General features: G+C 51.8%; 2 protein-coding genes across 2 annotated transcripts in view; one reads left to right on the top strand and one right to left on the bottom strand.

Annotated features, from left to right (window-relative positions):
• Window positions 1-16,567, bottom strand: part of ATP5F1C (ATP synthase F1 subunit gamma) — a 375,672-nt gene that overhangs the window by 309,269 nt on the left and 49,836 nt on the right. The window lies entirely within an intron of this gene.
• On the top strand, window positions 1,241-9,663 carry LOC133355467 (red-sensitive opsin-like). The gene is made up of 6 exons (XM_061572781.1): window positions 1,241-1,938; window positions 2,481-2,777; window positions 3,935-4,103; window positions 6,189-6,354; window positions 7,752-7,991; window positions 9,420-9,663. The coding sequence occupies exons 1-6, from the start codon at window positions 1,830-1,832 to the stop codon at window positions 9,534-9,536; spliced, it is 1,098 nt and encodes a 365-aa protein (XP_061428765.1). The 5' UTR covers window positions 1,241-1,829; the 3' UTR covers window positions 9,537-9,663.

The raw sequence follows: 16,567 nt of genomic DNA, 5'->3' as shown, positions 1-16,567 counted from the left end.
GCACGGTCCTAAGCGCGCAAGCGCGCAAGCAAGTGAACTTAATATAAAGAATTAAAAAAAAAATAGTTGGTAACAGTAAATCGTCTGTAATATTCTCTTCTCCATATTTGGCTGCGAAGTGGCGGATGTATCCTACCTAAAACTATTTCAACTAATTTCCAAAAGAGAGTTCATGCCTCGTGCATTGATGTGAATGTTAGTCAGTTTCAACGTGTGTTCATACAAATTAAATAACTCCACGCGATGTGTCAAAATAAATATATGTGTAATAATTCTAGATTTGAAGCTTTCGTGACTGCAAGGATTCATAGTCACGTAGGTAAAAAATAAAAATTAATAAAAGTAAAATAAAAATAAAATTTTAAATTAAAATAAAAATCACGACGTCACATCATGATAGCTGTATCAAGTAAGTTACTTGATACAGCTATCGTGCTGTGACGGTTCCACCTGAAGACGGAGGCTTGTGTTGCCTCCGAAACGTCGTGATTTTAATTTTATTTTTATTTTACTTTCATTAATTTTAATTTTTAATTTTTACCAACGTGACTTTACCGAAAAAACCTAAGAATATGTGTAATAACCCTATGTGTCCTGACTTATGGGCCACTCTGTATATACAATATTCCAAAAAGAAAAACTTTTATTTAACCAGGTAAGGCCCACTTGAGCTGCATAGTTATTTTTCAGAGCGACCTGTTTTTGTGCGTGTGAGTGTATCAGCACCACGTGGGGGAGCGGTGGCGCAGTGGTTAGCGCGCCGCCCCACGAATTTGGCGACCCAGGTTCGATTCCCGTTCACGGCCACTAGTACCAGCGACGATGATCTGAACCGGTCCTGGCCCTCCCCTAGATCGACTCAGCCTCAGGGAAGACAAAGGCGACCAGGGCGTAATTGCTGGCATCATCGGATGTCGCCCTTGCACATCTGGCCACACAGGTTGGGGGAACGAAATAAAATTAAGGTCGCGCTTAAACAATCCACCACCAACAACCAACACACACACACACGTAACCCCCCCCCCCCCAGCCACCTATCTCCGTTTAGACAAAAATAAATAAATAAGCAATTATATCAAATTAAGACTCCGGGCTTCCAGGGCTTAGGCGGCGAGATTGAGGTCGTCTTTCTTTCTGCTAACGAAAAAAAAGTCTTCTCATCTCTGCTGCTCGAGTCTATATAAGCGGGTGGTGGACGAGCACTACTTCTTTGGGTGATACAAAAATCCACGAACGCAAACTACCATCATCACCACCACCGCCACCACCACCACCAACAACAAGAACAACAGCAGCAGCAGCCATCACACCTGAGGGGGGCTTGGGAATCGAACCGCGAATTGCACTCCAGAGATCTTGAAATTGGTTTCAGAAGGGAAATATTTCAAACAAAATCTTTTTTTTAACTAAAGCGTTGTTTTTTTTTGCTTCTTCTTTTCTGTGGTAACATTTTTTTTTATGTATAAAGGTATTTATTGTGATCATAAATAGTGGAAATTTCGTTCAAGTGAGATGGAGTAGTTGCTCCAGCATAGTGCGTGTCAGTGCATAATCAAAGTTGTAATATTTACTTTAAAGAATTCAACATTATATAACGCGAGGCAAAAAATTAACGCAGTAAAGAATTTACAAACACCTCGTAGGTTCACTAAATAATTTACTCGTGAGAATTTGAGGCGAATCGTTGGCAGTAAATGAACACGAAACAAAACAAAACACATTTAGCGGGTTTATTTCGTTGTCGTGTTTCGTTTCAGTGAAGTGCATTCAAAATATTATTTTGGTGGGAATTTTTTTTTGACAACAACAACAACAACAACAAAAACAAAATGACGGCGTCCTGGCATGGGGCGGTGTTCGCGGCTCGCAGGCGCAACGATGACGAAGACACAACGAAGGATAGCATCTTTAGATACACGAACGAGAACAACACGAGAGGTGAGCAAACATCGTCGCCACCACGACGCCGCCAGCGTTTCTTGTCCTTCCGCACCCACCCCGCCACCGCACCTGCCGTTAGCGCTGTTGGTTACGTACGGTGCGAAGGAAGTTCAAAGCACGTATACATAAATCCTCGTTATCATCATTATCATCAGCGGCAGCAGCAGCAGCTATAACGGTACCAACACGGTCATAATTACCACCATCACCACTCGCATCATCACGAACAATTATCACCATCATCGCAGCTGTGATGTTATTCGACTCGCTTTAGGCAAGATGCATATTTACGACCCTCTCATCGTGTCCTCTCAAATGATCTTCACCCTTACCTTCGCGTCTCCTCACACCTCCTCGCTCCTGCCATGTCCCCCTTCTCCATTCCTCGCATCATCTCCTCGCCTAAGGCACCCTCGAAATGTTGTCTCCACTCAACAACAATATCATCATCATCACCACCACCACCTCATCTCCCCTCCTCTCACCTTCCTACACCTCCCCCACCCTCTACTCTGCCGCGTCTCCTCCCTCCTCTTCAGATCCCTTCGAAGGCCCCAACTATCATATCGCCCCTCGCTGGATGTTCAACCTCACGTCCGCGTGGATGGTCATCGTCGTCGTCCTCTCGCTGTTCACCAACGGCCTGGTGCTCGTGGCCACCATGAAGTTCAAGAAGCTGCGGCATCCGCTCAACTGGATCCTCGTCAACCTGGCCATTGCCGACATCCTAGAGACCATCTTCGCCTCCACCATCAGCGTGTGCAACCAGGTCTTCGGATACTTCATCCTGGGTCACCCGATGTGCGTCTTCGAGGGCTACGTTGTGTCCACTTGCGGTGAGTGGCGCCTGGAGCGCAGGTCCGAAAGTGCCAGGTAGCCAGCAAACGTCTGTGCAAAGATCTGGTCAAAGATCTGGGCAAAGATCTGGGAAAAGATTTGCACAAAGATCTGGGCAAAGATCTGGTCAAAGATCTGGGCAAAGATTTGTGCAAAGATCTGGGCAGAGATCTGGGCAAAAATCTGGGAAAAAATCTGGTCAAAGATTTGTGCAAAGATCTGGGCAAAGATCTGTGCAAAGATCTGGTCACAGATCTGGGAAAAGATTTGCGCAAAGATCTGAGCAAAGATCTGGGCAAAGATCTGGCACAAAGATCTGGGCAAAAATCTGGCACCAAGATCTGGGCAAAGATTTGTGCAAAGATCTGGGCAAAGATCTGTGCAAAGATCTGGGCAAAGATCTGTGCAAAGATCTGGGCAAAGATCTGGTCACAGATCTGGGCAAAGATCTGGGCAAAGATTTGGGCAAAGATCTGGGCAAAGATCTGGTCAAAGATTTGTGCAAAGATCTGGGCAAAGATCTGGGCAAAGATGTGACACAAAGATCTGCGCAATGGGGTGGGTGTCCAGGTTGTTTTTGTGTCGACAGTGGTGGAGATGTCCTCACCACTAAAAATGGTTGAAAATGTTAGGCCAATGCCGTCTTCTACTGATGATGATTGTCTGCTGTTGCTGATGATGATGATAACGGAGGTGCGTCTCAAGATGCCTGGTGCAGGCGACTGATAATAATGATGGTGGTGGTGGTGGTATGTCCGCTATAGATGATGTTGAGGATGCCCATGACGATGACGGCGATGATAACACTCTAGCGAGAGAGTGAGCGAGAGAGTGAGCGAGAAAGTGAGCGAGAGAGTGAGCGAGAGGCGGGGGTTTTACATAAAGATAAGTTTAAAAATGTAAAAAAAAATTTTTTACGAAATGATGAACGAAGCAAAGTGCCAAATACACCGAGCATCTTCTTGTTTCCACTGATCGTAAAAAAAAATAAACACTGCCGATGCTGCCGCTGAGTTCGACGACGATCCTGCTACCGATGGTTCCAGGCAACAATCAATAGCGCTGATTATATGTTTCTGATGTTGGTGACGACGGCGAATATTTCCTGTAATATTTACGATGACGACGGCTGATGATGCGATGGTGTCGCGTGCAGGCATTGCCGGTCTGTGGTCGCTAGCCATCATCTCGTGGGAGCGCTGGATGGTCGTCTGCAAACCCTTCGGCAACATCAAGTTCGACGGCAAAATTGCCATAATCCTCATCGTCTTCTCGTGGGTCTGGCCCGCGTGTTGGTGTTCGCTTCCCATATTCGGCTGGAGCAGGTATTAAGAGGGGGGACGCCGAGGGGAGGGGACCCACGTGACCAACATCTGTGCCTTGAATGTCAATCAGCGTCACGTAAATCACGTAACTCCTGTGTGCCCCCCCCCACCCCCGCCACTTAGAATATTTAATTTTGACCGGAGGAATCCGATGATCTATGAAGCTCTTTTGAGAGAGGTATCAAATCCCCGCCCCTCTCACCGCGGCCCGCTGTGGAAACGGACCCTGCTGCTCTATACATAATTTGGAGCTTTCGTGACTGCAGGAATTACTCTTTGGTTCTTTCGGTAAAGTGACGTATAAAGAGAAAATAATCAATTAAATACTAGCATACGACGTTTAGATTGCAACACAAGCAATCATCATCAGGTATAAATGAAATAGAAACACAAATCTAGTATACTCAGAAATGTAATGCAATACAACAGAGAGTCGGATAACATAACAGTCAACACCCTACCTGGTTGATTACGTTCTTCCTGAGAATGCTAAACCGTGCAGCAGCAGTAACCACTTCATCTCCTCACCTCTCCTCACCTCTCCTCACCCTCTCCTCACCCTCTGCTCCCGTTTCTCTATCATTCTTCTCTTATTTCCCGTTATTTTCCCATTCCTCTCTCATTTCCCATCCATTGCATCCTTGACTCCAGTGCCCCCTCCCTCCCTCTCCCAGTGCCGTGTGCCACGGACACACCAGTCGCTCGCACAGTAACTACAGAGACACAGCGCTCGCTCTCTCTCTCTCTCTCGTACTGCACGCAGCTTTTAGCAGACTGTTGGGGCAAGTGCTGTTGGCGAGCACCTGTGAATGCCGGCACGGCACACGAGACCAGCACCATCCCCGCGCGCCTTTGTCTCCCCAACCCCCCACTCCTGTAGTGACGTTCACACGCAGCACCGGTTACCCCTTGCGAGGCTAGGGGAAGGGCCCAAGAGCTGTTCAGACTATTCAGACTATTCAGACTATTCCGACTATTTAGTTTTCAGTTTCATGTATTAGGTGTAGCCCTGTGAGCCATTCGGTTCTTGAATCGGGTGCAACCGCAACAACAACAAAAACATGAACAAGAAAACATCTTAAAGTGACTATGTGACTATTTGCAAACAGAAAATCAGATAAAGCACCGTACACCAACGCTGTGTGCAAAAATCCCAGTGGGATGCAAGTCAAACAACAACAACAACTACAAGACAACTTAGATTAAGGCCATCAGTCTAACTCCGTACTACAACAAACAAACATGGCCAAACGTTTTCGAAATCACCCAAATAAAGCCATAAAAGCAACGTAACAATGATCATAGGAACTGTGACCGAATTTCCACAATAAACGTGTGTGCCACCAAAACCCTGCAGCCATAGCTGGCTGCATGAGTCACGTTGGCCGTGTGAGCGGGAATCGAACTCGGGTCGCCATGTGGGTGGGTGATGGGGGGGGGTGTTTGTATTGCAGTGCCGGCAATGCCTCCCCCAAGACCGCCCGCCCCTCAACCCCCCCCCGCCCCACTCCGTTCTCGATCTCTGCTGTCTCTCTCTCCTTGGTTACTCCTTTCCTTCACTGGAACACCCCCCTCGTCCTCCACCTTCCCTCGCTTGTTTACGCTCTTCACTCAAGACTCACTTCTTGTTTCCTAGGTACCCCCACGACCCCCCCCCCCCCCTTAATCTCCCCTTCATAACCACCACCGTCACTGCCCCCTTTTCATACTCCCATGATATGGCTGTCACTCATTAACCCCATTAATCTAATACATTCATCATCATTTACTGTCATCAATTTCGCTTTCACCGAATCGACACATCACAGATCCCCCACCCCCCCCCCCCCCCATTGCTTCCTCTCTCGTCTATCTCATTCACCGCGTCTCCGCCATCACGTTCGCATGTTCCACCCTTGTGAGCTTCCTCGTCAAGCGCCGTATCGCCAAGGCCCTGGAAACAATTCCGTGAAGGCAAGACGAGGGCAGCGACGCGCGCGAGCGTGTTCCGTACGGGGTGGAGGGGACCCTGGGCGTTTCGCGGCGCGTTCTTTCTCCTGCACGGTTTCCATGCCGCCGCCGTGCCCTGCCTGGCGCGCGTGCCAGGTACTGGCCGCACGGGCTGAAGACGTCGTGCGGGCCGGACGTGTTCAGCGGCAGCTCGGACCCCGGCGTGCAGTCCTACATGGTGGTGCTCATGGTCACCTGCTGCTTCCTCCCCCTCTCCGTCATCATCCTCTGCTACTTACAAGTCTGGCTCGCCATACACTCTGTGAGCATTGAGGGGGTGGAGGGGGGAGAGGGGGGGGAGGGGGGCACGCGCGGGTGCAACTTGCGGGGTGGCAACGAGCCAATGGGAGCATCAGATGAGGTTGGCGCACACAGAGACGTAGGGCACGTGAGGATGTGAGTGATCATCGGGGGGAATATTGGGGGCGGAAAGGGGATGAGGGCATCGGGGGAAAGGACGAGGGGGCAACATTGGGCGTTAGGATAAGGGGGGGGAGGGGACACATAGCCACGCAGGGAGATCACAAATACAAAGTTCTCCCTGTATAGCCTTAACAGACTGTAGGGGCAAGTGCTGTTAGCGAGCAGCACATGTGAAGGCCGGAACGGCACGCGAGGGGGGTGGGTGGATAGCACCACGCCCGGCCGCCTTTGTCTCCCCGGGGGACACGTCACGTGGGCAGGAGGGCGGTGAAGTCACGGTGAGGTAGGGGAGTCACTACTCCCCACGTGACACAGGAGCTGTCCATGGTACTCGCCGAAAACGAAGTGGCGGTGATGAGTGAGTGGTGGCGAATGGGAGTGACGCAGCATTCCGCCTTCGCGTTCTCCTCCCCTATTCTATTTAGACAATGTTGCTGCTGTAGATTTGCACATGATGATGAGCCACTTCGTTGAGCTATGATTTTGTGGCCAGGCCGCTTCTGAAAAAGAATGGCTCAGTGGGCCTTACCTCGCAAGATAAATAGTTGATTTTTTTTGTTGTATATATTTTTCAGTGACTTGTTTGCCTTGCCTATAATTTATTGTTGTAATCTTCTGACCCGTCCCTATTGGATATCTGTCAAAACGAGCTTTATAGCTCATCGACTTCCTCCAGTTTAAATAACTATTCTGAGTTTCCACATCCTCCCATGTCCACTTCCTCCGAATCCGCGTCTCCCTCCACCTCCTCTCATATATTCCTTCCATCCTCCTCATTCCTTTCTTCTCTTCCGTGCTGCTCCGCGTCAATCCTCTTCTTCCCTCTCCCATGCCTCCCCTCTTCCCGGTGTCCCTGACCATCCTCCACCCCCGCCACCCCCTCCACCACCACCCCCTCCAACACCACCACCACCATCACCACCCCCTCCACCGTCACCACCACCACCCCCTCCACCGCCACCACCACCATCCCCTCCACCCCCTCCACCCCCTCCACCGCCACCCCCTCCACCCCCTCCACCACCGCCGCCACCACCACCCCCTCCACCGCCACCACCACCACCCCCTCCACCACCACCACCACCACCCCCCCACCCCCTCCACCCCCTCCACCACCACCACCACCACTATCTCCACCACCACCACCACCACCACCACCCCCTCCACCACCACCACCCCCTCCACCACCACCACCCCCTCCACCACGCTCGTTCCTTCCGCGTTGACCGAGCGCAGGTGGCGCAGCAGCAGAAGGAGTCGGAGACGACACAGAAGGCGGAGCGCGACGTCTCGCGCATGGTGGTCGTCATGATCTTAGCCTACATCTTCTGCTGGGGACCCTACACATTCTTCGCGTGCTATGCGGCCGCGAACCCGGGCTACGCGTTCCACCCGCTCACCGCCGCCCTCCCGGCGTACTTCGCCAAGAGCGCCACCATCTACAATCCCGTCATCTACGTGTTCATGAACAGACAGGTGAGCGGGGCTCCGGCGTGTTGCCGGTTTGGTGAAGATCGGCGGTTGGTGGCAGAGTGTGTCCAGGCTTGAGGTGCCTCGCCTGGCACAAGCGTCCTGGGGACGTCACCGCAACTTAGTGGAGAATGGCAGTTGTTGTTGTTGTTGTTGGTAGTTGTGGCGAGGATGGTGGTGCTCGTCGTTGGAGTGGTGGTGGTGAAGATGGTGGTGAGAGCGAGTGTGGTGGTGAAAACTGTGGTGGTGGTGAGTATGGTGGTGGTGAGGATGGTGGTGGTGGTGAATAAGGTGGTGGCTGTGGTGGTGAAGAATAATGATAATTGTTACGCTGACAATGTTGGTGATTGTAGTTGACGTGATAATGGTAACGGTGGTGGTGAGGATGATGATCGTGTTGGCGGTAATGGTTTTGGTGGCATGGATAATCAAATATCAGAAGCAGTGGCGGTAGTTGTTGGTGATGACGCGGTTTTTTTATATAACGTCACGTTCTAACGTGTCCTCGTCACGCAATATTCGCTCGCTGTCCGAATGAGAGAGCGAGAGAGAGAGAGAGAGCGAGCGTGTGTATGCGCGTATGCACGGTGAACTTCTTTCGCGCCGTACGTAGCCAACCGAGATAATCGGCGGTGCGGGGAATAACAACAAACTAGACACGAAAAATAATTCTAAAGAAATTCGTTTTCAATGTGGAACGACTCCGACTTTCGAGAAGGAACCACGGCTGAGCGAGAAAGGCATCAGCAGGGCGGTGAGCCGGTATCAAATTCCCCCCCCCACCTCCAAGCTCTGCGGTCCTCTATATATGAAGATTTTCCAGCCAAATCATGTTTATTATGTGGCAAACGCGTTCCATCCGCAACACGGATGACAGATACGACAGGGTAAGGCAGTAAGCGCACACGTGCGTGTGTGTGTGTATGCGTCCCGTGGTGACAATGGTTGGTGAGGAGTGGTGGCGCAGTGGTTAGCACACTTAGGCTACTGACCCGGCCACGCGAGTTCGATTGCCGTTCATAAATGACGTCACGCACCTGGGAGGGGGGGCGGTCAGACATTTGTGACCATGTGTGACGAGGGGGGGGGGGCTGGGGGGTTGAGAAATGTGACATCACATCAAAATGCGCAACTTTAAATAAATATAGACGACACGTTCTACTTAATGAAATAGACTTTTTATAAATGTTTTCTCCTGCAACAGCAGAGTGCAGCGCCACATTAAATACGCACTACAATGACAATAGTTTAAAGCGATTCGAAGCATGTTTAATTATTTTTTGGGGGGGGGCAGAGCTTTGTGACGTCATATTTGAGGGGGGGGGTCTGATTTTTTGTGACGCCGTGTGACGAGGAGGAGGTGGGGGGGGGGGTCAAAAATCGTCCATAATCGCGTGACGTCATTTATGGACGGCCCCCCTTTGTCGAGTGCAGTTCCGCAACTGCATCATGCAGCTGTTTGGCAAGAAGGTGGACGACGGCTCCGAGGTGTCCAGCGCGTCCCGCACCGAAGTTTCGTCCGTCTCCAACTCCTCCGTCAGCCCCGCGTGACACCGCTCACCCTCACCACGCTCACCCTCACCGCACCGATCACCCTCACCACGCTCACCCTCACCACGCTCACCACGCTCACCCTCACCGCACCGCTCACCCTCACCGCACCGCTCACCCTCACCACGCTCACCCTCACCGCATCGCTCACCCTCACCGCACCGCTCACCCTCACCGCACGGCTCACCCTCACCACGCTCACCCTCACCGCACCGATCACCCTCACCACGCTCACCCTCACCACGCTCAACACGCTCACCCTCACCGCACCGCTCACCCTCACCGCACCGCTCACCCTCACCACGCTCACCCTCACCGCATCGCTCACCCTCACCGCACCGCTCACCCTCACCGCACGGCTCACCCTCACCACGCTCACACTCACCGCACCGCTCACCCTCACCACGCTCACCCTCACCACGCTCACCCTCACCACGCTCACCCTCACCACGCCGCTCACCCTCACCACGCTCACCCTCACCGCACCGCTCACCCTCACCGCCGCAACTCAGCGCCACACCGTGCAACATTCTACTAACCCTCGCAACGCTACTGCTCACCCTCACCACTGCTACTACCACACTGTTCAACTTCATGGCACTGCTTACCGCTACTGCTCACCCTCACCACTGCTACTCACCACGGAGGTATTACTCAGTGTGCAAACCATGCGTCAGCTTGCCGTGCGGCCGTGTGCACCTCACCAGCGCGACTCACCGCACCACTCACCAACTGTGACCAACGCAGTGCTCACCACCACTAAGCCAAAATAATTCACTACTCACCGTTCTTCTCACCAACACCGCTCACCAACACCGCTCACCAACACCGCTCACCAACACCGCTCACCAACACCGCTCACCAACACCGCTCACCAACACAGCTCACCAACAACCGCTCACCAACACCGCTCACCAACACCGCTCACCAACAACCGCTCACCAACACCGCTCACCAACACCGCTCACCAACACCGCTCACCAACACCGCTCACCAACACCGCTCACCAACACCACTCACCAACACCGCTCACCAACAACCGCTCACCAACACCACTCACCAACACCGCTCACCAACAACCGCTCACCAACACCACTCACCAACACCGCTCACCAACAACCGCTCACCAACACCGCTCACCAACACCGCTCACAGCACGACTCAACACGCGGTCCGTACTCACCTAATCGGCACTCACCATTATCCGCTCACCATCACCATCGTCGCCATATGAAATAAAATAATCGCACCGTCGTCCCACGCCCATACGGCCTGCACCAGGAACGCGCTGCTGCGTGCAAGTGTACAGAAAGCAGCACTACGCAGGCGTGCGGGCCTGGGTTCGAGTCGGGGTCAGGGCTGAAGCTCAGCGTTCAGCCGGATCAACACCCGAACGAAACAGTTGCGTCAACTGTGCGTTGCGCGCAATTGCACGACTCGCAACTGGTTGCGAGCGCGGTTCGCGTCAACTTTGTGTCGCGCGCGACTGAACGAATCGCAACTGATTGCGAGCAGTTGCGTGGGTTTTGCGTGACGCGCAACTGAATGAATCGCGACTGGTTGCGAGCTGCGGGGCAATGTTTGCTGCTCAGGGTCGAGACAGAGACTCTAGATCGTCGCGGACACGACAATGTTTTGTCGTTGCAAACGATGGTTGTTGAGATCCCGAAGCGATGGTGTTTAAATAGACGTTATGCTTGCGCCCATGATGTGGGCAAAGCAGTCGAGGGCGATGGTTATTAAGGTGGGCGACTCGTGAGAGCGATCTTGTTACCGCGCGACGCATGGGTCAGGGTGAGCGTCACGATGAACGTGCAGTGCCGGTCGTCGGGTGCAAGGTGAGCGTTGAGGGGCGGGTGTCATGTTGGCGTTACGATTCCGGTAAAACACAAACAAAAATTGGAGTTATGATTTAGGGGTTTGGGCTTTAGCGTTAGCAACTACCCCAACCCTGTTTAACATCCTGTAAGCAAGCCAACGTTGGTCCAACGTACCATGCATGACGGCAGAGACGGTACTCAATGTATCGACCACGTAGATGTGACGATGATGATGATGATGGTGATTCTAGATTTGAAGCTTTCGTGACTGCAAGGATTCATACTCTTAGGTTTTTTTCGGTAAAGTCACGTAGGTAAAAAAATTACGTTAAAATTTATAAAAGTAATAATAGAAATAAAATAATAATACATTTTATTCATATTATTTCTATTATTACTTTTATTATTACTTTCATTAATTTTCATAAGAATTTATTTTAATAAAATTAAAATTAATAAAAGTAATAATAGGAATAAAAAATAATACATTTTATTTCTATTATTACTTTTATTATTATTTTATTATTATTAATTTTAATTTTCTTTTTTTACCTACGTGACTTTACCGTAAACAACCTAAGAGGATGATGGTGATGTTAATGGTGAGGCTGGGTCAACAATTGGCAAGGGAATCCAACTCACGACCCCCTTTGGGAGGCTGCTGGATCATTCTCACGGCCACTCTTTGGACGGACGATCGATGTGCATGGGGCCGCACAGTCGACTGCCTATTCACTTTATAAACAAGTGGGCGAGAAGAAAGAAAAAACATGCACACGCATGTCTTGTCGAACGCTTTCCAATAAGCGTATTGCCCTCGGGCGCGTTTAATTTAGCAGCACACGTTTGCAAATAACACATTGTCCTGCGGAGGGAGCTGGTAGGAACGTTGGGTTGCTCGGTTAATGGCCAGGGTCAACGGCGGCGTGGTGTATTCCGCAAATATGCCCGACTGTGAGGGCGGGCACAAGCCGGCGTGAGTAGGTTAAACGTTGAGTTTTATTAGGGCACCACGGGGTGACCAGCCCCTCCCCACCCAGCCCCACCCCTCCCACCCAGCCCCACCCTCCCCACCCAGCCCCTCCCCACCCAGCCCCACCCCTCCCCTCCCCACCCAGCCCCTCCCCACCCAGCCCCTCCCCACCCAGCCCCTCCCCACCCTCCCCACCCAGCCCCTCCCTCCCACCCAACCCCTCCCTGCATGACGGACGGACGGACACAATAATCCCCTGTGGGCTGGTGGAACCAGGTGGTTCCTACCAGTAAAACATGTGTTTGCTCTGGTTTGGTGTCTCCCAGTGTTGAGCAATACCGATCTATGTGGCCGGATCTCTCTTGTCTCAGTGTCCAATAGCAAGTCGACTTGATACTTATGGTTTGAGTCGTCCCGGGTCACCTTTACTAGACTTGTAGAGCTCTTCTCCTGCACGTCATTCATGACATCGGTAATGATGATGATGATGCTGCTGATGATGGTAATGATGTTATCGTTGGTTGTAATATTAAACGTTCTTATCTGTTGTAGTAGATGATGTTACTGCACATGCAATAAATTCCTAACTGCATCAGTAAGCGACAAGCTGATTGCGTGTTGACAGCATGATGGGTTTGCTATCGATGATGATGGTTTTGCAATTGAAAAGGAGCGATGGTTTTGATACTGATGATGATGTCACTGCTGCTGCTGCTGCTGCTGGTGGTGATGATGATGATGGTTTTCCGCTGTTGCTGATTATCATGATGACATTGTTTACTGTGCACACTTCTGTTGCTGCTGCTGCTGCTGCTGATGGTGTTCCTATTGCAGATTATGAACACGATGCTGATGATACTGCTACTGTTAATGCTCCTGCTGATGCTCCTGCTGATGATGGTGGTGGTTCTACTGCTGATCATGGTGATGGTGGTGGTGTTGCTGCTAATGTTGAAACTGATAATGGTTTGGCTGCTGCTGATGAAGATGATCAGAGTGCTGCACAGTGCTGTTGCTGAAACTTCTGCGGCTGCTACTGTGTGTGTGTTTGTGTGTTTGTATGTGTGTGCGTGTTTTTTTCGGTGCCTGGGTATTTTGTACCATCGGACACTCCACCCCCACAACTCTCAATCGGTGATGGGGCAGTAGTGGAGAGAGTGGAGAGTTTCCCATACCTGGGACAGTGTGCTTATGACCGGTTCCAGTTTAACAGCAGAGGTCTCACTCCGAATCAGTCGAGCGGCAATATATTTTCATCGGTTGCGTAACGCTGTGTGGAAGCTACCTGGTCTGTCGCTCCGCACGAAGCTTCAGGTCTTCTCGGCCACGGTCATTCCCTCCCTTCTCTATGCTTGCGAAACGTGGACCCCCCTAATGGAGCATCTTCGCCGGTTAGAAACATTTAGGCTGGCCTGCCAACGATCCATCCTGGGTTTAACCAGGCTGGATTGTGTGAGGAGCTCACAAATCCTTGAAAGATCTGGGCAAAGTCTCATCGGAGAGCTCCTACGGCAGGCAAGGCTGCGTTGACTGGGTCACGTAGCCCGCATGCCCAGCCACCGCATGCTAAACAGCTTTTGTTCGGCCGGATCGAGGGGGCTAACCGGGCGCGGCACGGGCTAGAGAAGAGATGGAGTGATGTGGTGCAGGAGGACGTGGAGCTGAGTGGACTTGCCGATGACTGGTACAAGCGATGTCAAGATCGGCCTCTGTGGAGGAGGCTCGTGAAGGACGCTACTGGGCAGTTGGAGGCAGTCGCCCTCCAACAACAACGGAGAGCGGAGGAGCGACGCTCACAACAACGAGCGGAGCGCCGGGTGGCTAAAGCACAGCAAGTTGGCACAGTAGGGGGCACAGGTGGTGCATCAGCCAGTCATCTCGGTCATGTCAGTCAGTCGACCCGTGGCAACTGGGTCTGCCCCGTGACCTCCTGCCAGCGGGCGTTCGACACTTCACGTGGCCTCAAGGTGCACATGGCCTGGCACAAGCGTCGTGGTGACGTCACCGCCACTTAGTGGCGAATGGCGGTTGTTGTTGTGTTTGTGTGTGCGTGTTTTTGTGTGTGTGTGTTTGTGTGTTTGTGACTGGGGGAGCGGTGGTGTAGTGATTAGCGCACTGCACTACGCACCTGGTAATCAGAGTTCGATTCCCGCTCACGGACAACACCAGTGGCGATTATTAACCGGTCCTGGGCCTCCCCCTAGGTTTACTCAGCCGCAAATGAGTACCTGGTGCGGTGTGTAAACATCAGCACGAGGGAGACAAAGGCGGCCGAGCGTGGTGCTGAACATCCACCCCTTCCTGTGCCGATCCGGCCTTCATAGGTGCTAACAGCACTTGCCCAACCAGCCTGTTAAGGCTATATGGGGGATCTTTGCTTGTGACTGGGAGCGGTGGCGTAGTGGCAACCCTGTTGGATTTCCGCTTTCGGGTCAAAATCATTGACAAATATCTGAGCCGGACCTGGGCTCTCTCCTAGGTCGACTCAGCCTCAAATGAGCACTTGGTGCGGTGTGTAAACATCGCCACTGGGGAGACAAAGGCGGTCGGGCGTGGTGCTGGCCACCCACCCCCTCGTGTACCGTTCCGGCCTTCATAGGTGCTCGCTAACAGTACCTGCCCCTACAGTCTGTTAAGGCTATACGGGGGATCTTCATCTTTGTTGTCTGTGTGTGTGTCTGTGTGTGTGTATGTGTGTGTGTGTATGTGTGTGTGTGTCTGTGTGTCTGTGTGTGTGTGTCTGTGTGTGTGTCTGTGTGTGTTTGTCTGTGTGTGTCTGTGTGTGTGTGTCTGTGTGTGTGTCTGTGTGTGTGTCTGTGTGTCTGTGTCTGTGTGTGTCTGTGCGCTTGTGTTTGTGTGCGGGCAGAGGTGGCACAGTGGTCACCGTACCGCGCTACGAACCCGCAGATCTGAGTTCGCGTTCTGTCATCGGGAGCGAACGATATCTGAACCGGCCCTGGGTCTCCCTTTGATCAACTCATCCTTGAATGAGTACCTGTAGCGTTGTGAATGAGTACCTGTAGCGCTGTGTAAACATCCGCACCGGGGAGACAAAGGCGGCCGGGCGTGCTGTTGGCCATCTACCCCCTAGTGTGCCGTGCCGGCCTTCATAGATGCTCGCGAACAGCGCTTGCCCCAACAGTCTGTTAACAGGCTGACTCTTTATGGCTATGTGCACGCGTGTACAGTGAAGTTATTTGCGTTTTTTTTTAAAGTGTCACGGTTATAAGTCCTAACAGCCTCGTCAGCGGTCTGGCATATGACCAACAGTGGGATGATGTGTTCCTCGAGATTGTGTGTGTTTGGGGAACTGGAGAGTAGCGGTTAGCGCACTGCGCTACTATTAGGGGCCGTCCATAAATGACGTCACGCACCTGGGGGGGGGGGTCAGACATTTGTGACGATGTGTGACGAGGAGGGGGGGGGGGTGAGAAATGTGACGTCACATCAAAATGCGCAACTTTAAATAAATATAGACAACACGTTCTACTTAATTAAATCGACTTTTAAATAAATGTATTCTCCTACAACATCAGAGTGCAGCGCCACATTAAATACGCACTACAATGACAATAGTTTAAAGCGATTTGAAGCGTGTTTTATTTTTGGGGGGGGGGTGGAGGCAAAGCTTTGTGACGTCATATTTGAGGGGGGGGTCTGACTTTTTGTGACGTCGTGTGACGAGGTGGGGGGGGGTCAAAAATTGTCCAAAATCGCGTGACGTCATTTATGGACGGACCCTCACCCAGCGGTTACAGAGTTCAATCCCCGCTCACAACCAAATAACGGTGGCAAATATTTGAACCGTTCCTTGTCCTCCCCTAGGTCGACTCAGCGTCCTGTTAATGGCTACGTCCACGTGGCGTTCCGGCCTTCGGCTGTGCTTGTTTGCAGCACTTGCCCCGACAGTCCATTATAAGGCTATAAGGGGAGAGAGAGAGAGGGGGGTGGGGGGCTGTGTGTTTATGTGTGTGCGTAGGCATGTAACGCGCACGACGGCAAACCTTCCAGCTACATTTCATACACGTCCAAACACGAACCCGTATCAATACACTCACACAACAAAAGACAAATGTCCCCCGTATAGCCCTCACGTGGTGTTTGGGAAAGTGAGACGTGCGAACACCTTTAGGAGGCTAACACGCCACACGAGGGGGTGGGTGAACAATAATTAAATACCACGCCCGGCCGCCTTTGTCTCCCCAGTGCTGGTGTTTTATACACAGCGCACCAGGTAA

Source organism: Lethenteron reissneri, chromosome 51 (assembly GCF_015708825.2).
Source record: "Lethenteron reissneri isolate LAM-NWPU_2019-01 chromosome 51, ASM1570882v1, whole genome shotgun sequence".
In the NCBI taxonomy this organism is placed as follows: Eukaryota; Metazoa; Chordata; class Hyperoartia; order Petromyzontiformes; family Petromyzontidae; genus Lethenteron; species Lethenteron reissneri.
This window is presented reverse-complemented; position numbering and strand designations above follow the sequence as displayed.